General features: G+C 41.5%; 1 protein-coding gene across 1 annotated transcript in view; it reads right to left on the reverse strand.

The window, feature by feature from the left end:
• The window catches only part of LOC137225846 (myosin-IIIb-like), a 34,740-nt gene extending 21,436 nt beyond the window's left edge, over positions 1-13,304 (reverse strand). Inside the window, exons 1-4 of the mRNA XM_067739882.1 lie at positions 13,132-13,304; positions 12,259-12,393; positions 1,011-1,115; positions 679-778 (exon numbers count right to left, since the gene is read on the reverse strand). Coding sequence (XP_067595983.1) covers positions 679-778; positions 1,011-1,115; positions 12,259-12,393; positions 13,132-13,278 — 487 coding nt within the window. The 5' untranslated portion in view covers positions 13,279-13,304. The remainder of the gene's footprint in view (positions 1-678; positions 779-1,010; positions 1,116-12,258; positions 12,394-13,131) is intronic.
• Positions 13,305-17,665: the final 4,361 nt, after the last annotated feature.

Raw genomic sequence — 17,665 nt, forward strand, 5'->3', positions numbered from 1 at the left:
AATTGTTGTTGAACCTGTTTAGAAGACTAAACCATTAGATAAACTTAAAAAGGAAAACCAAATGGTTTGTTGGTTTGTGACTATCAACACAGGAGTGTCACAAGCAGATATTTAATAGTTCTCTGGCCTTAGGTGATATTGCTCTGCGTTTCCTTTCACACTTCCATTTCCTGTTAATGTTTCCAGTTCAACCAGCCTCACATGTAACAGCAACAATCACAATTGAAAGGGATGTTAGCTTTCAGACCCAAAGGACCATTTTACCTTCTGCTCACTGGGAATAAGTATGCCTAAGGCTAGAGAAAATCATTTGAAAGACCAAACTGCTTTCTCTTTTCATATGCAAAAAAGAATAGACAAAATGTAAATTATAGACAATTGCCCTGAGATGTGAAATCCTTCCCAGAAAACCAAAGTTTTTCCCTCGAATTCTTCTTTTGAAACACTTTTATATTCTCTTTAAAAAAATTGCTTCTAAAGCTGAAAATAGATTAACAAACAGCATCTCCTAGGGTGATCCATCTGGTGAACCACCCCCCATTCTCCAGCCTGTGTGTGACTGGAAAGGCCCTCAGCCTATGGCGTAGAAGACAGGCTCCAGTCTTCTGAGACTGCAATAAATTGTTGCCTTTGGCTAAACCGCACACATCAAGAAAACAAACGACAAGCAGTCATTACCAAAGTCAACGAGCTTAACTCCTCCTCCTGTTGTCAGAAGAATATTATTCCCCTTGACATCACGGTGGATGATTCGGTTATTGTGCAAATGCTGAAGGCCCTGCATGGTGTCCCACCGCCACCAAACAACAGGAAAGAGAAAAGGAAAATTTGCATGGTTATTTTTAAACAGTTACCCTACTATTAAAAATCTAATCAAAGTCCACATTTGGCTACACCTCCCTGTTATACACCTTGCATATTATAGGGCAGTTTCCCCTTGTTAATATGCAATGGGGAGCCAACCAATGACAAATTGCCCCCTCTGCCCCCAGCTTGATGGACGTCCTTACCAAGAGGGCCCCATATAAGATGTATGAGATCACTGCTTCATCCAGCCGCTGGCCACACCTGAGTAGACCTTTGACAAGCTCAGTGACGGAGCCCCCATTACACAGCTGCAAGAAGAGGTGCCAGGGGAGAGAGACAGCAAGAGAACACAAACAAAAAGAAAAGAAAAGCACATTAAGAAGAAAAGCCCACTTATTACCGACTCAATGTAGTAAAATAAATTTGCAAATCACAAAACTCCAGGTCAGAACAATTAAACCTCACTTTTCCATTACACAATCAAATCTCATTCTGTGTGTGTGTGTGTGTGTGTGTGTGTGTGTGTGTGTTTATTCAAGGTGATGATTTATGAGTGAAAGTGCATGTCCAAAAATTTGATTTTTTAAATTGTTAAGTGAAATATAAAAGCACAAGACATTATTTAGAAATTAAAAAAAGAAAGCATATAAGGAATCATGGTGACTTATGGGATATTTTCATTTTACATGAATATTGTCTATTTTTTTAAAAACATGCATTTTGAAGGAAAGACTGAAAGAGGCAAGATGGACGCCCTTGACACTTAGGAGGGAATACATTTTATTTCAATCTCCTTGTCTCCACTGCTGGCACTGCAGGCAGCAGAAGCCCAACCAGCAGCTCCTTCTCGAGTTGCCACTGCACGTCAAGTTTATGGAGTGGAGCTGCATCATATGTGTGTTTAACCTTTTCATATTCAACTGTAGGAGTTCAGCACCTTTATGCTCTTCTTTTTTTATTCCTGTAATTAAAAACACTGTAAAAGTATATCATATTTGTTTTTTTTACGTATTATACATTACTGAGATTTGAGAATGCGTAAACCAGGCATACTGTTCTTTCACAGCAATTTAAGGTTTTCAAGGGTGATTTTGACTAAGTGCAGAAGGCAATGTGCCAGTTTGCGTTCGCTACATGCCATCTTAAATCAAGGGTTCTTAACTTGTTTCAGCAGGGCTTGTAAATACCTTGAAACTGTAGGCAGCATGTTGTATATGCATCTTGCACTTTTCTGCTGAGAAAATTCAGAGCTTTTGTTGGATACTCAGAGCACTCCTTGTCCTTATACAGGTTATGACCCTACTTTAGAGACCTAGGTTTCCTCCTGGCACTTTGTCTACAATCTGGGAAAGAGTTAACTAGTGAACAGTGGGGGGTCCTCTGGGTTGTGGCTGCTTGAGTCAACTGGCTTTTCATAAGCAAAGAAATGTGAGGAGCACAGATTAGCACCTTTGCTAAAAGAAGACACTCTTTATCAAGATAATAATACATTAGGATCTACTCGACTCTAATGAACATCTGCAAGATTTTAATAAATGGTGAGCAGGTGTTTTTGTTTGATGTGTGTATCGTTCCCCAGTACATATGCAGCAGATACCTTGCACACACATTAACAATCAAGATAAACTGGAAATGAATCTGCCCATGTTTTTACCATTTAAGTTGCTCTTAAACAATAGTATTTGACTAAAAATATAATACAAAATTAGGAATCTTTACAACTAGGATAAAATTACTATCTGTCAGGAATGATTCAGGAAGGAGCCAAGAACAGTGAAATGCACTGAAGGCTATAATGGTCCCATGAGTCTGGGATTATATAAGTGTCCTTGGAATCCTCTCTCTACCAATGTCAGGAGTAACTTGTAACTCAACACTGATACCTCTCATGGCCCTAATGTTGAGTACCAGGATAATGTCTTCCAAAGGATTTCACATTCTTTTTATTTCAACTATGTCTTACATGACCCTGAAAGGGCACATAACATTCAATGTACAATCTAATACTCTCTTGAGCAGTGAATACATTTTCGGTGTCATGATTTGTAAAATAATCTTAAAAGCTAAGCTTTCGACAAATATATAATAATTTTCTCAGGAGTCCCCAAATTAGATTTATATTTCAAGTAACAAAAATTGGAGAACTGACCACAGAGTCAAATGATGATTATGAAAGAATGTAGGACATGACATGAGGGAAGTTCTCAACCCATAAAAAGAAAAGCTTTTCTGGGGCTGATGGCATAGAGCTTGGAGAGCTTGAGAGAATAAGATTAGGGTGAGGATGCTCCCTCTTTGGGGTGGTTGTGTAAGGGGATAATGCTAATGAAACCATTTCTTATGAACCTCTTTTTACATGGAAATCTAAGGGGAGACCTCCTCACAGGAGGCTCATGCCAAAAAAGGGGTGTTCACGCTGAGTGGAATGGCAGTAGGGTATGGTGAGGTCCATCAAGGCTGGGATTCTAACAGGTCCCTACAGCCTGCTCATGACTTGCAGGAGATTCAGAACTTAATGCTCCATTTGGGTTCAGGGACAAGGCTACAGTCTGAATGAGAAGGAAAGACAGTGAGTGCAGACCTCACGATAAGAAGGAGTATCAGGGACCTGGGACATGGGGAGACACCAAAGGCATACAGTAGAAGGACTTAGGGTCACCAGTTGGAGGTCCCTGACCTCACTGCCATGGCTTTACATGACCATTTGCTGTATCCAAATCCAGATATCACCCAGGAGAAGGAAAGATGAACGGGGAAAGAGAAAACCACTAAAAAACTAAGTCCTCATCCAAGTGACTAAGCTTTGAACTGGATTGTGAAAATGGGATACAAATTCCCAGAACTTGACCCTTCCCAAAGAAGTCACTCTATGGACTAAGTTTAACAGGATAAGCTAAAATCAATTGTCTTCTCTAGGCAGGCTGGGGGCTCAAGAACAAAGTTGGGTTTAGTTATTAAAAAGAAAGTTATGTGCTGGGAAAACTGGACAGTTACATGTAAAAGAATGAAATTAGAACACTTCCTAACACCATACACAAAAATAAACTCAAAATGGATTAAAGACTTAAATATAAGGCCAGACACTATAAAACTCTTAGAGGAAAACACAGACAGAACACACTATGACATACATCACAGCAAGATCCTTTTTTGACTCATCTCCTAGAGAAATGAAAATAAACAAATGGGACCTAATGAAACTTAAAAGCTTTTGCACAGCAAAGAAAACCATAAACAAGACGAAAAGACAACCCTCAGAATGGGAGAAAATATTTGCAAACCAAGCAACTGACAAAGGATTAATCTCCAAAATATACAAGCAGCTCATGCAGCTCAATATCTAAAAAACAAACAACACAATCCAAAAATGGGCAGAAGACCTAAACAGACATTTCTCCAAAGAAGATATACAGATTGCCAACAAACACGTGAAAGGATGCTCAACATCACTAATCATTAGAGAAATGCAAATCAAAACTGCACTGAGGGGCTTCCCTGGTGGTGCAGTGGTTGCTGATGCAGGGGACGTGGGTTCGTGCCCCGGTCCGGGAGGATCCCACATGCCGTGGAGCTGCTCGCCCGTGAGCCATGGCCGCTGAGCCTGCGCGTCCGGAGCCTGTGCTCCACAGCAGGAGAGGCCACAACAGTGAGAGGCCCGCATACCGCAAAAAAAAAAAAAAAAAAAAAAAAAACTACACCGAGGTATCATCTCACACCAGTCAGAATGGCCATCATCAAAAAATCTACAAACAATAAATGCTGGAGAGGGTGTGGAAAAAAGGGAACCCTCTTGCACTGTTGGTGGGAATGTAAATTGATACAGCCACTATGGAGAACAGTATGGAGGTTCCTTAAAAAACTAAAAATAGAACTACCATATGACCCAGCAATCCCACTACTGGGCATATACCCTGAGAAAACATAATTCAAAAAGTCATGTACTACAATGTTCATCGCAGCTCTATTTACAGTAGCCAGGACATGGAAGCAACCTAAGTGTCCATCGATAGATGAATGGATAAGGAAGATGTGTATACAATGGAATATTGCTCAGCCATAAAAAGAAACGAAATTGAGTTATTTGTAGTGAGGTGGATGGACCTAGAGTCTTTCATACAGAGTGAAGTAAGTCAGAAAGAGAAAAACAAATACCGTATGCTAACACATATATACGGAATCCAAAAAAAAAAAATGGTTCTGATGAACCTAGGGGCAGGACAGGAATAAAGATGCAGACATAGGGAATGGACTTGAGGACACGGGGAGGGGGAAATGTAAGCTGGGACGAAGTGAGAGAGTAGCACTGACATATATACACTACCAAATGTAAAATAGATAGCTAGTGGGAAGCAGCTGCATAGCACAGGGAGATCAGCTCGGTGCTTTGTGACCACCTAGAGGGATAGGGAGGGTGGAAGGGAGAGGCAAGAAGGAGGGGATATGGGGATATATATATATATACATATAGCTGATTCACTTTGTTATACAGCACAAACTAACACACCATTGTAAAGCAATTATACTCCAATAAAGATGTTAAAAAAAAAGAAAGTTACCTCTTTGTTCTCAATAGCTTGTGACTGCCCAGTTTATTACCCATTACTCAATCATGAACACAGTGCCTGCCCTCAAAGAGCTCAGCACCAGAAATGGACACAAGAGTAATAAGAGTGGCAGGTGGAAGAAAGGGTGTGCCCAAGGGGAGTGTGGGCACCGAAGAGAGAATGGCGACTTCTGTTGTGCTACGGTGAAGAGGGAACAGTCTGGGAATCTTCCCAGAGGACGTTAACACATACAATGAGTTTGAAGGACATAGGACCTTATGGCAGGTGAACAAGAAGAAGAGCATCCCTGGAAAGGGAACACCGTGTGCAAAGGAAGGGAGCACAGAAGAATGAGGGGGGAGGTAGTGTGTCTGTCTGCCTGTGCGTGTGTGTGTGTATGTGTCTATGTCTGTGTGTCTTTGAATTCTACATACTCTGCCACTGTTGGGACAAAGGGACAGAATCCTAGAGCAGGTAGACAGGGAAAAAAAGGGGGTAACAGGGAATGACAGGTGAGCTCTTCTAAGAAGTGTGGGCTTTATTACTATACACATGCATATTATGATACCATAATATACCATTAGATAGGAGTGGTAAGCTATTGAGAGGTTTTAGGCAGGAGGTCTGTTCAGATTTCTAGAAAGATGACCTTGGTAGCAGATTGGAGGGTGGACAGAACAGGAAGACACAGGGAGCTGGACACCTGTTAGGAGGTGTTGAAGCAATTGAGAGAAGCAGGGTCAAAAAGTCAAGAGTCCTGAGGACAAAGAGTCAGGGACAGATATGGGGGACTTTTATGACATAGAATCGACAGGAATTTTGTACCAACTGGATAGAGAAAGTTAAGAAGAAACAGAGTCTAGGGATCTTGTGAGTATAAGAATAGCAATAAAGTACTTTGATCCTCTAAAGCTAAAGGAGCAATAGACATGCAAGGCACTGTAACGCCTTTATCAGAACCACTTCTCAGCCTGGCTCCTGTCTCAGGGAGGCACATGCTTTACTGTACTGCAAGTACACTATTAAAATTCTACCCAGAGAACATTTAAATTAAGTGCTGGGTGATGATCCAAGCTAACTCAACCCTGGAATTTTCCCCTGAAACCTCATTTTAGTCTCTCTCTTGCCCTACTTTAAATCTGGCCATTTCTGCAACGAGAGCCTATTCAGTGGCATTTTATATAGGTAGCCAACTTATAAACTTTCTTCATAGCTCTAGAACCTACGGAGGGACTAAGAGCTGTCATTTTGTCAGCAGGATCAAAACTCAGCTGTGGATTTAAGAACAACAAAAGGATCAGACTCGGTTGGTGCCTTTTGTTCACTAAATGTCAGAGTTTAAGAACTGTCTGACTTGTGGTTCAAAGAAACATATAAATGAACTGCTCAGGGCACCCTTACAGGAAGAGGTCCTGTGAAGCTGATTAGCCCACCAGCAAGGTTTTAAAGGGCAGCCTGTGGGTTACAGGGAAAGGACTTTGGGTACCTGGATATAAAAAAGGAAAGCAAAAAAAAAAAAAAAAAAAAAGGAAAGCAGGTACGTACTGACAATTGTCTAATCGGAGTAAATAGTGAGATGGACTGAACATTTTAAAAGCATGACAAGGAACTATATTTAAATACATCAAATAAAATAATCCCCTTAGAGTTGTAAGAAGGCAGCCAAGCCTCCTACCCCACCCCTGAGGGTTGGCACCTGCAGCCTTTTATTCCTGCCCACTCTGCCAGCCATCAGACTCAAATACAGAGGTAGGTCTCCATCCCTGCATTCCTCCCGACGCCCTCAGCATTCACGAAATGTGGCAGCTGGATGCATCTAGAACTTAACGAGCATTTTACTCCAAACCAAGAAAAATAGAAAAATCATTTATATTCCACATCTATTTTCTAAAACATCGTTGAATATTGATTCAATCACAGTATGTGCATTTGCTATGACGGCCATAATTTCAAGCAACAAAATGTTCCTTGCTCAATAAGCCACCAACTTTCCTCCATGTTATTAACGAATGGCCCATGCAACACAATCACCAGACCTTTATTCTAGTCAAAAGTGCAACTTTCAAGTAGGTTCTATACTGGCATGTTGATTTGCCCTAGTCAGATGGCAGAATTAAGAGGAATTTCTTTTCAGTGCTCTTTTGTTTGGTTGACTTTATCTTTCAAGGGTGTTAGGGTCTACAGAGGGCATAAAGCAAAAGTCAAGGATCGTCAAAATTACTCTGGAAGATGCCTTAGGGAGCACCGTGTTGGACATTGCCCACCTCTCAGGAAGGCCAAGCAACATAGTTTTCCTCCACACTGTTGGGAGAGATTGTGTTTATTTTACTGATACCAGATAAAGTCATTGGCCTGCACCTAGAAGAATGAAGACGATGTCACTTGAAACTCTGGAGCTCCAGTCAGGGGGGTTGGGGGGAAAATGCTCACACTATGAGGCAGGAGGGCCCCAAGACTCCCGCCTCCCATTTCAGCCTCTCTCCAGGGCACATGCACAGACCGGTGGTTGGGCAGAATTGCTCCCACACCTCAGCTCTTCACGTTCTCTTGCTTTTGCTGAACGCAGAGAGCGCATAAATATCGGATGCACCTCGGTTACATTTCACAGTTCTTCCCTTCTCCACTCCCAACTGTTCTGTACTTTCCTCCTGACCCCCAACACTCCAGTGACTCTCATTCTAGAACCCGGCCAGAACCTGCCATCTGAGTCAGTGTTCAGTGCTCCAGGGCTTTCTAACCATCTCTGGCCAATCAAAACATGCCAGAGCTACATTCCAGGCCATCAGTGTCCTGCTAGGACCCTGACTTGTTAACGTGATAAACTTGACTCATGCCACAATATCAATGGGTGAAAATGGTTTTAAGTGCTAACTTGCAATGATATTGGGGCCCAGACTGGACTTTCTAGGGCCTTATATAAATGCAAAAACTGAACAGAGATATCTTTTTTCCCCCCTTCTGGCTTAGATACTGAACTTACACAAAGACCTCTGAGAGGAAAAAACAGGTTAAAAAATAATTCTTTTATCTGGTTTTAAAATATAAGGAGGCTTTTTTGTTTTTGTTTTTGTTTTTTTTACTTTACATTCTCATTTACTAACACTCTAAACTCTAAACCATTTCTTTTAAGTTGAATGTGATTCAGGCTGAAATAGTATTTATGCGCTGAAGGTTTTATACTGAAAGGAAAAGAGAAAATGTACTTCATGTCTTAGCACATACTAGGTATTTTTTCTGAAATATGGTGCTTTTTTTTATATGAGGTTTTTAAAAAATTTATTTGTTTTATTTATTTATCTTTGGCTGCGTTGTGTCCTCATTGCTGTGCATGGGCTTTCTCTAGTTGCGGTGAGTGGGGGCTACTCTTGGTTGTGGTACGCGGGCTTCTCATTGCAGTGGCTTCTCTTGTTGTGGAGTACAGGCTCTAGGCGTGTGGGCTTCAGTAGTTGTGGCACACAGGCTCAGTAGTTGTGGCTCGCAGGCTCCAAAGTGCAGGCTCAGTAGTTGTGGTGCACGGGCTTAGTTGCTCCATGGCATGTGGGATCTTCCCGGACCAGGGATTGGACCCGTGTCCCCTGCATTGGCAGGCAGATTCTTAACCACTGTGCCACCAGGGAAGCCTCTGGTGCTTTTTCTTAAAAGTCTAATTTCTTATCATGTTTCATTTAGGTGAGACATAATAGAACTTACAGATTTTCCAAATTTAATATTAATTTAGAATAAAACTTATTCACAAATTTTCCAAAACATTATTATGTATGAGTGTTTTCTGTCCATATTTTTCTCCCATAGTAGGTGTCTGTTATGCAAGAAGGCTTTGGTTTGCTTTCTGCTAACAATTAGTAATTAATTTCTGAAATGACATTTTTATTTGCTTTTGTTTTCAGAGTTGTGGTGATTTAAGAGGGTTATTAATAACATTTTTCTATCCTCAAGAATTGCTCTGTGGAATAGCTTCTCCCTGGTCCTTTCACCACATTCAGGCAAGAAAAGAGCAAAGGCAACATAAGTTTAATCTCAATATACAGGATGAGGGGAGCAATATTAAACAGATAATAATTTTATTGTACAAGTCTCCTAAAGCACTCCTAAAAAAGTTGCAGACGGAGCAACATGGTCAAGGTGCTGTGTGGACTGTCATTATCTTCCAGCTGTGTGTCTGTGTCTGTGTCTGTGTGTGTGTGCTAATTCTGTGCTAAAGCAGTTCCTGTGTAATCAGGAACTGCTGCCATTTTAACCAGAGATTCCAAGTCTGTATTCCCCGGACCCAGCAGACAGCAACAGCACAGGATGGGAGAAAAGTGCTGAAGTGCTGTCCTCCTCCAGTTCTGCCATATAACTCGTATGGGACCATCGGCATGTCACTCCTTCTTTGGGTCTCTGTTCCTCAGCTGAACACGAGGAGAGTGACAGAAGGAAGGCCGAGGTCCCTGTCAGTTCTAGGAGCCCAGGAATCCCTGTGTCTACAAGCATACTGGAGGTACTGGACATACCTACCCCAGCTGCCTGGCATGGATGGCCCATTCCTGGACAGAAAAGATTGAGGACATCTGGTTCCCCATGCCAGCAACTTTGGCATGGGCCAACACAACCTGCAAAGGGCATAATATCAGCATATTGTATTGCTGAGGTATGAATAATTCAGTGTGCCGAGCAACCTCATTATCTGTACTTAGTCACCCTGAAAAAGCAAGAGACAGTCGCAGGGGAGCATTTGCACAAGGCTCAGTTCATAGTTCTGGGCTCTTTCTCATCTTTCAAGGCCATGTGTGGCCCTTTCTGGCTGCCTGGGCTGTGCCTGAGGGACTAACATTTGGTGACTCCTCATCAGTAAGAGCAATTATTCTCCAGGTGGTGGCAGGTCTGAGCAGCCCACCTACTCTCCTGGTAAAATGGAGGGAGGGAAGGTCCCATTTCAGGCCCTGGAAAATCCCTGGAAGTTCAGTTTTCTATATCCGAATGCAGAGTCTTTGAGTCGGTGGTAAAGTGAAAAGAAACTAAAACTTCTCGGTCACTGTACTTACATTATTAAATTATAATGAAGTTTAAAACACTGAGATCTCACAGAGCTTAAGAAGAATACAATCAGGGCTTCCCTGGTGGCACAGTGGATAAGAATCTGCCTACCAATGCAGAGGACACAGGTTCAATCCCTGGTCTGGGAAGATCCCACATGCCGCAGAGCAACTAAGCCCGTGTGCCACAACTACTGAGCCCACGTGCCACAACTACTGAAGCCCACGTACTTAGAGCCTGTGCTCCACAAGAGAAGTCACCATAATGAGAAGCCCGCACACCAAAACAAAGAGTAGCCCCCGCTCTCCACAACTAGAGAAAGCCTGCGTGTAGCAATGAAGACCCAACGCAGCCAAAAATAAATAATTTTTTAAAAAATTTAAAAAAAAGAATATAATCAGAGACCCTAGAAACAATACTTTCCATATCTCATGAAAATGAGCATTAAAAAATTAATGTTATTCTAGAGCTTCATTGGCAGGATAAAATCTATAATATTCCCAGGGAGGGAGTGGGGAATAATAAAACCCAAAGGGTGATACTATGAGAATATGTTATGTGACTTAACCAGCCAACTAAACAGACAAGGATGATTTCTGAAAACCAAAACCCCTTACATCTTTATATTCTGAAGAAGGCAATTGATGTGACAGAAATGTTCCCTGCAGATTATTCCATTTGAATACAAGTGAATTCCCCATACATTGTTGCCATGGCAGCCAGTATATATTGCCTCATGGCCAGGCCCGCCCAGAGCCAGGTGGAAGGTTTTCGACAAGAGACCCCAGACAGTGAATTGAGGTCTGATTTCTCCTTTGTTGCTTCTCTCTTAAAGCTTTCACACATGTCCCCGTGCTCATGGATCACACATGTGACCTCAGGCATGGAGGCTGGTTCAGAGGGGCAGAGTCCAGGACAGATCAGGGTGGACCTATACCCACCCTGAGGCAATACAATAGACCTGTCCTAATATACTAATTTCATATGTTGTCATCGTGTCTTTGCCATGTTAGTTCCACGGAGGAATTGTATTTGTGGGGAAGGGACTCTTTTGCATCCAGTTACATACATTCATTCCCATTAAGAAGGCAAAAAAAGGCAAGACTACACTGGATATAGTGGTGCTCCCTTTAGATTCTCTCTTCAAAGCAGACGCTGCCAGGAATATCAGCTGCTCCCTGCTCCCAAGTCCCAGTGGCACCTCTCACCAGGAATAGTGCCCAACTACAGGGAACTGCCTTCCCCAAGGCCACACCCCCTCCCAGGGTGGCATGAACCAAGTGATTGGCTCTTGTAGAGATAAAATCCAGGACAACCCTACAAGAGGATCCCAGGTCGTCTTCTCCCTGAGGATGGGCTGAGACCTCTGCAACCACACTGATGTTTAATGTCTCCCTTGCCCAATCCCACCTTCCTTGCACATCTAGCTCCTGTAAGAACTCTCCAATAAACATTCCATACACAATTCTCAGAGTCCGTTTTCAGGAAACCCAACCTAAGATGAGGATAAATGAACATGAATGTGCTGATTCAAACTTGGCAACCAAGTAAATCTTGGGTTAACAATTTTTGAAAATGAGTTGCATCAATTGGAACATGTTTTCTGTGAAATTTTCCCAGCCTAGGGTAGAAAATAACCTTTTCCAACTGTGTTCCTGTATTCACTGAATTAGAAGAAGATTATTAAACCTTACAAGCAGAGAAACGTGCACATTTTCAGCACACAGCCTACCCATAAGAACGTGGAGAACACCACATCTGGTAAGGTACCTGTGCCATGCAGGAGAGACCGCCTCCCCAGATGTGCATCTTACACTATTTAGGCAACAATGAGTCTGCTCACCTCTGGTGCTCTGTTTGAATTGCTGGTTACCCAATGGGAGCCTCTTACCTCCAGGACCAGCCACAGCTGTCCTCCCACACCGTGATCTGCTTTGTAAAACATCCCATAAAACTTTACAACGTTGGGGTGATTCGGAAGAAACTGCAAAATGTTGTATTCTGCCTCAATCTCCTCATCCATATCCTACACAAGGTAAAAAGTGCATGGCTGGATTCAGTATAATGTGCGAGGAAGGGTACAGGAATGATATCACGATCAAGTAACCATTTAATAACGCGTATGTAGTCTGTGTTTTTAATGTAATCATTACCATATCTTGAAAATACCTAACAATGGACATTCAGATACCAACTAAAGCCTTCTAACTGTTATATCAATAAATGTCTTCATTATATATTCTTAATAATAATATTATAAATATCTTTTTTTAAATTTAAAAATGTCTGAATTTTCAAAGCAATTAAGGAGAAGTAGCTCAAAGGGACCCAACCAGGATAGGACACTTACAACTTCACTGTGGTAAACAGTGCACAGCATTATAGGCTCAGTATTCAGTGCTCTGAAATAGGATGCCAGGCTAAGATGACTGAATACCACAAGTCTGGGTCACTTTGTAACTTACAGAGAGATCAGCCTCTGTATAAACCTAACAAATCACTCTTTCCAAGAGAATAACATTTGAAGAGTCCAGGGGACCAAAATCAAAACAATAGTAAAATGGACAAAAGACAAAATCAAGGGAAGTTTTAACTCCAAATGGAGTCCCTTCATTCAGATAGGCTAAGGAGTCATAACTCATTTTGAGATTTCATGCCAGGTTTCATTATCCCTAGAAAATCATCCCCAGAACAAAGAAAGAAGTTGAAAGCTCAGTGTGTATGAAACACTATATTGTGGTTATAATTTATAACTGTTACTTACACTGATTGGATCTAGAATTTTTACTGCAGCCAGGCTCCCATCTCTCTTGTTAGTTACTTTGTAGACCTTGCCATAGGTGCCTTTACCTATGGTCTCTACAATTTCCCAGGTATCTGTGGGATCTGGAAGCGATTCAAGTCCAAGCATCGTGGCGCTGTAATGAAACAATCCATACAGATGTTTCCTAGTGGGAAGAAAAGTTTGTTATGTGCAACAGATCACAGGATTAGTGGCACTGGGCTTTTGAAACAAGAATATTTTTATTTCTTCAGAATCCAATGGCACATTAAAAGGATCATACACCATGATCAAGTGGGGTTTATCCCAGGAATGCAAGGATTCTTCAACATATGCAAAACAATCAATGTGATACACCATATTAACAAACTGAAGGAGAAAAACCATATTATCATCTCAATAAATGCAGAAAAAGCTTTCAACAAAATTCAACACCCATTTATGATAAAAACCCTACAGAAAGTAGGCATAGAGGGAACTTACCTCAATATAATAAAGGCCATATATGACAAACCCACAGCCAACATCATTCTCAATGGTGAAAAACTGAAACCATTTTCTCTAAGATCAGGAACAAGACAAGGCGGTTGTCCACCCTAACCACTATTATTGAACATAGATTTGGAAGTTTTAGCCACAGCAATCAGAGAAGAAAACAGAAATAAAATGAATCCAAATCAGAAAAGAAGAAGAAAGCTGTCACTGTTTGCAGATGACATGATACTATACACAGAGAATCCTAAAGAGGCTACCAGAAAACTACTAGAGCTAATCAATGAATTTGGTAAAGTAGCAGGATACAAAATTAAAGCACAGAAATCTCTTGGATTCCTATACACTAATGATGACAAATCTGAAAAAGAAATTAAGGAAACACTCCCATTTACTACAGCAACAAAAAGAATAAAATACCTAGGAATAAACCTACCTAAGGAGACAAAAGACCTGTATGCAGAAAACTAAAAGACACTGATGAAAGAAATTAAAGATGATACAAATAGATGAAGAGATATACCACATTCTTGGATTGGAAGAATCAACATTGTGAAAATGACTATACTACCCAAAGCAATCTACAGATTCAATGCAATCCCTATCAAATTACCAATGGCATTTTTCACAGAACTAGAACAAAAAATTTTACAATTTGTATGGAAACACAAAACACCCCACATAGCCAAAGAAATCTTGAGAAAGAAAAACGGAGCTGGAGGAATCAGGCTCCCTGACTTCAGACTATACTACAAAGCTACAGTAATCAAGAGAGTATGGTACTGGCACAGAAACAGAAATATAGATCAATGGAACAGGATACAAAGCCCAGAGATAAACCCACACACATACGGTCACCTTATTTTTGATATAGGAGGCAAGAATATACAATGGAGAAAAGACAGCCTCTTCAATAAGCGGTGCTGGGAAAACTGGACAGCAACATGTAAAATAATGAAATTAGAACACTCCTTAACACCATACACAAAAATAAACTCAAAATGGATTAAAGACCTAACTGTAAGGCCAGACACTATAAAATACTCTTAGAGGAAAACATAGGCAGAACACCCTATGACATAAATCACAGCAAGATCCTTTTTGACCCACCTCCTAGAGAAATGGAAATAAAAACAAAAATAAACAAATGGGACCTAATGAAACTTAAAATCTTTTGCACAGCAAAGGAAACCATAAACAAGACGAAAAGACAACCCTCAGAATGGGAGAAAATATTTGCAAACCAAGCAACTGACAAAAGATTAATCTCCAAAATTTACAAGCAGCTCATGCAGCTCAATATCTAAAAAACAAACAACACAATCCAAAAATGGGCAAAAGACCTAAATAGTCATTTCTCCAAAGAAGATACAGATTGCCAACAAACACATAAAAGGATGCTCAACATCACTAATCATTAGAGAAATGCAAATCAAACCTACAATGAGGTATCACCTCACACTGGTCAGAATGGCCATCATCAAAAAATCTACAAACAATAAATGCTGGAGAGGGTGTGGAGAAAAGGGAACCCTCTTGCACTGTTGGTGGGAATGTAAATTGATACAGCCACTATGGAGAACAGTATGGAGGTTCCTTAAAAAACTAAAAATAGAACTACCATATAACACAGCAATCCCACTATTGGGCATATACCCTGAGAAAACCATAATTCAAAAAGAGTCATGTACCAAAATGTTCATCGCAGCTCTATTTACAATAGCCAGGACATGGAAGCAACCTAAGTGTCCATCAACAGATGAATGGATAAAGAAGATGTGGCACATATATACAATGGAATATTATTCAGCCATAAAAAGAAATGAAAGTGAGTTATTTGTAGTGGGGTGGATGGACCTCGGATCTGTCATACAGAGTGAAGTAAGTCAGAAAGAGAAAAACAAATACCGTATGCTAACACATATATATGGAATCTAAAAAAAAAAAAAATGGTTCTGAAGAAACTAGGGGAAAGACAGGAATAAAGACGCAGATGTAGAGAATGGGCTTGAGGACACGGGGAGCGGGAAGGGTAAACTGGGATGAAGTGAGAGAGTGGCATGGACATATACACACTACCAAATGTAAAATACATAGCTAGTGGAAAGCAGCTGCACAGCACAGGGAGATCAGCTCGGTGCTTTGTGACCACCTAGAAGGGTGGGATAGGGAGGGTGGGAGGGAGACGCAAGAGGGAAGAGATATGGGGATATATGTATACATATAGCTGATTCACTTTGTTATAAAGCAGAAACTAACACACCATTTTGAAGCAATTATACTCCAATAAAGATGTTTAAAATAAAAGAGTATTTTTATTTCTTAACCAGCGACCTTGTGGTACTTTTCTCTCTCTCTATCTCTTTTTTTTTTTAATTTCCCCCTTCTATTTTAAGTAGATTTTTTTTAATGAGGGATATGAAGCCTCCTTAAGGAATGGGGGTAGAAGATGGAGGGGTGGGCAACATGACTCTGAAACATCTTGAAAAACACAGTTCTAAAAAGGGAAATTATATCCGCACAGCAGGAGGGAGTAAAAGGGCCAAAGAAGATGTCCAGTCATGACCAGACAATTGTCGTTCTAAGTTGCGGACTGGTGGCTGCTGCTGCAGGGAAAATAGCTGAAAGCCAGGGGTCTGAGACTATGTACCCAGGTTATAGTAACCTTGACCAGACCTCTCTGATGGTCACTAGAAACTAGTGTCTATGTGCAAAGTCTGGGCTGTTAAGAAGGAGGATCTGGTGCCTGTACCAGGCACTGAAACCATGTACAAACCCTTGTGTCCCTGTCCTTTGAAGCAGAAGGCTTATGTTTAGTCTTCCAGGCCTCCCTTGAGTCTCAAAAGACTGGCTCAAGAGTTAATGATTAGGAAATGTGAAGATGTAGAAACAAAGAACAGCTGTTGGGCCAGGAAATTGGTAACAATTTAGACTATAAATCCACCACATAGCAGAATCACCAAACTCCTAGTTCCCTGAAAGGTATGGACAAAGGCCTGACACACATTCTTAAGCTGTTTTTACAGGAAGCAGAGCCCCACCAGATGAAAACTGCTGACCACAAGAACACAGACCCTGGACCGGTTGAAACCAGAGGTTGGTATGCTTAAAACTTCACCTTGATGCCAACCAATCCAAGAACTGTGCATGAGCTGATCACGCACCCTGCAGCTCCCTCCCTCACACTGCCTTTAAAACCCCTTCCCTGAAAGCCATCAGGGATTTTGGGTCTTTTGAGCATGAACTGCCAATTCTCCTTGCTTGGCGCCCTGCAATAAATGCTGTATTTTCCTTCACCACAACCAGTGTCTGTAGATGGCTTTGCCGTGCCCAGGTGATCAGACCCAAGTTTGGTTTGGTAACAGCATCAGTCAGTGCACAGTATCCATTGCCATCCAGGTCTTGGGTCCTGCAAGGATTAGCCAAGCCCAGATCCCATCCATACAGCAACAGCCTACTGTGGGAACCACACTGAATGGTTAACCAGAAGTTGCAAACTCACTCTGCCTTAGCAGTACTATACTGAATAAGGACATGGCCCTGTGGAATTTAAGTACCAGCAGCAAGCTTGGCAGGCAAACAAAGTCACCCGAGACTGATCCCACGAAAAAGTCCCTTCAAGTGTAGTTACTCCAAGGCTAGAAGAGGGGTCCCAACCCTAGGCTGCTTCTAACCCCAAGGGAGGGACCATCAGCTCCAACACAAACAGCCACAGCATCCAATCCCCATGCTGTGGCTTGGTGTCCACCCAAGGTGAGCACTTCTGCCTCATGCTGGGCAATCCAATTTGCACTTCTAATTCTAATTATCTTCTAAACTGCATTCTCTCAAGACACAGCCTTTTGACTTGGAACAAAAATCCATTATTTAACCCTTACCCTTTCTGATGGGGGCATTTCAAAGATATTGAAAACCATTACCAAAACAAAAGAAAACAAAATCCCAATAGCTGTTGTGTTGATACTGGAAGGGAATCTGTCTTTCCAGAGTTCACCTGGCAGGCATACCGTGCTCTAAAGGGGTC

The sequence above is a fragment of the Pseudorca crassidens genome, chromosome 6 (genome assembly GCF_039906515.1).
Source record: "Pseudorca crassidens isolate mPseCra1 chromosome 6, mPseCra1.hap1, whole genome shotgun sequence".
NCBI lineage: Eukaryota > Metazoa > Chordata > Mammalia > Artiodactyla > Delphinidae > Pseudorca > Pseudorca crassidens.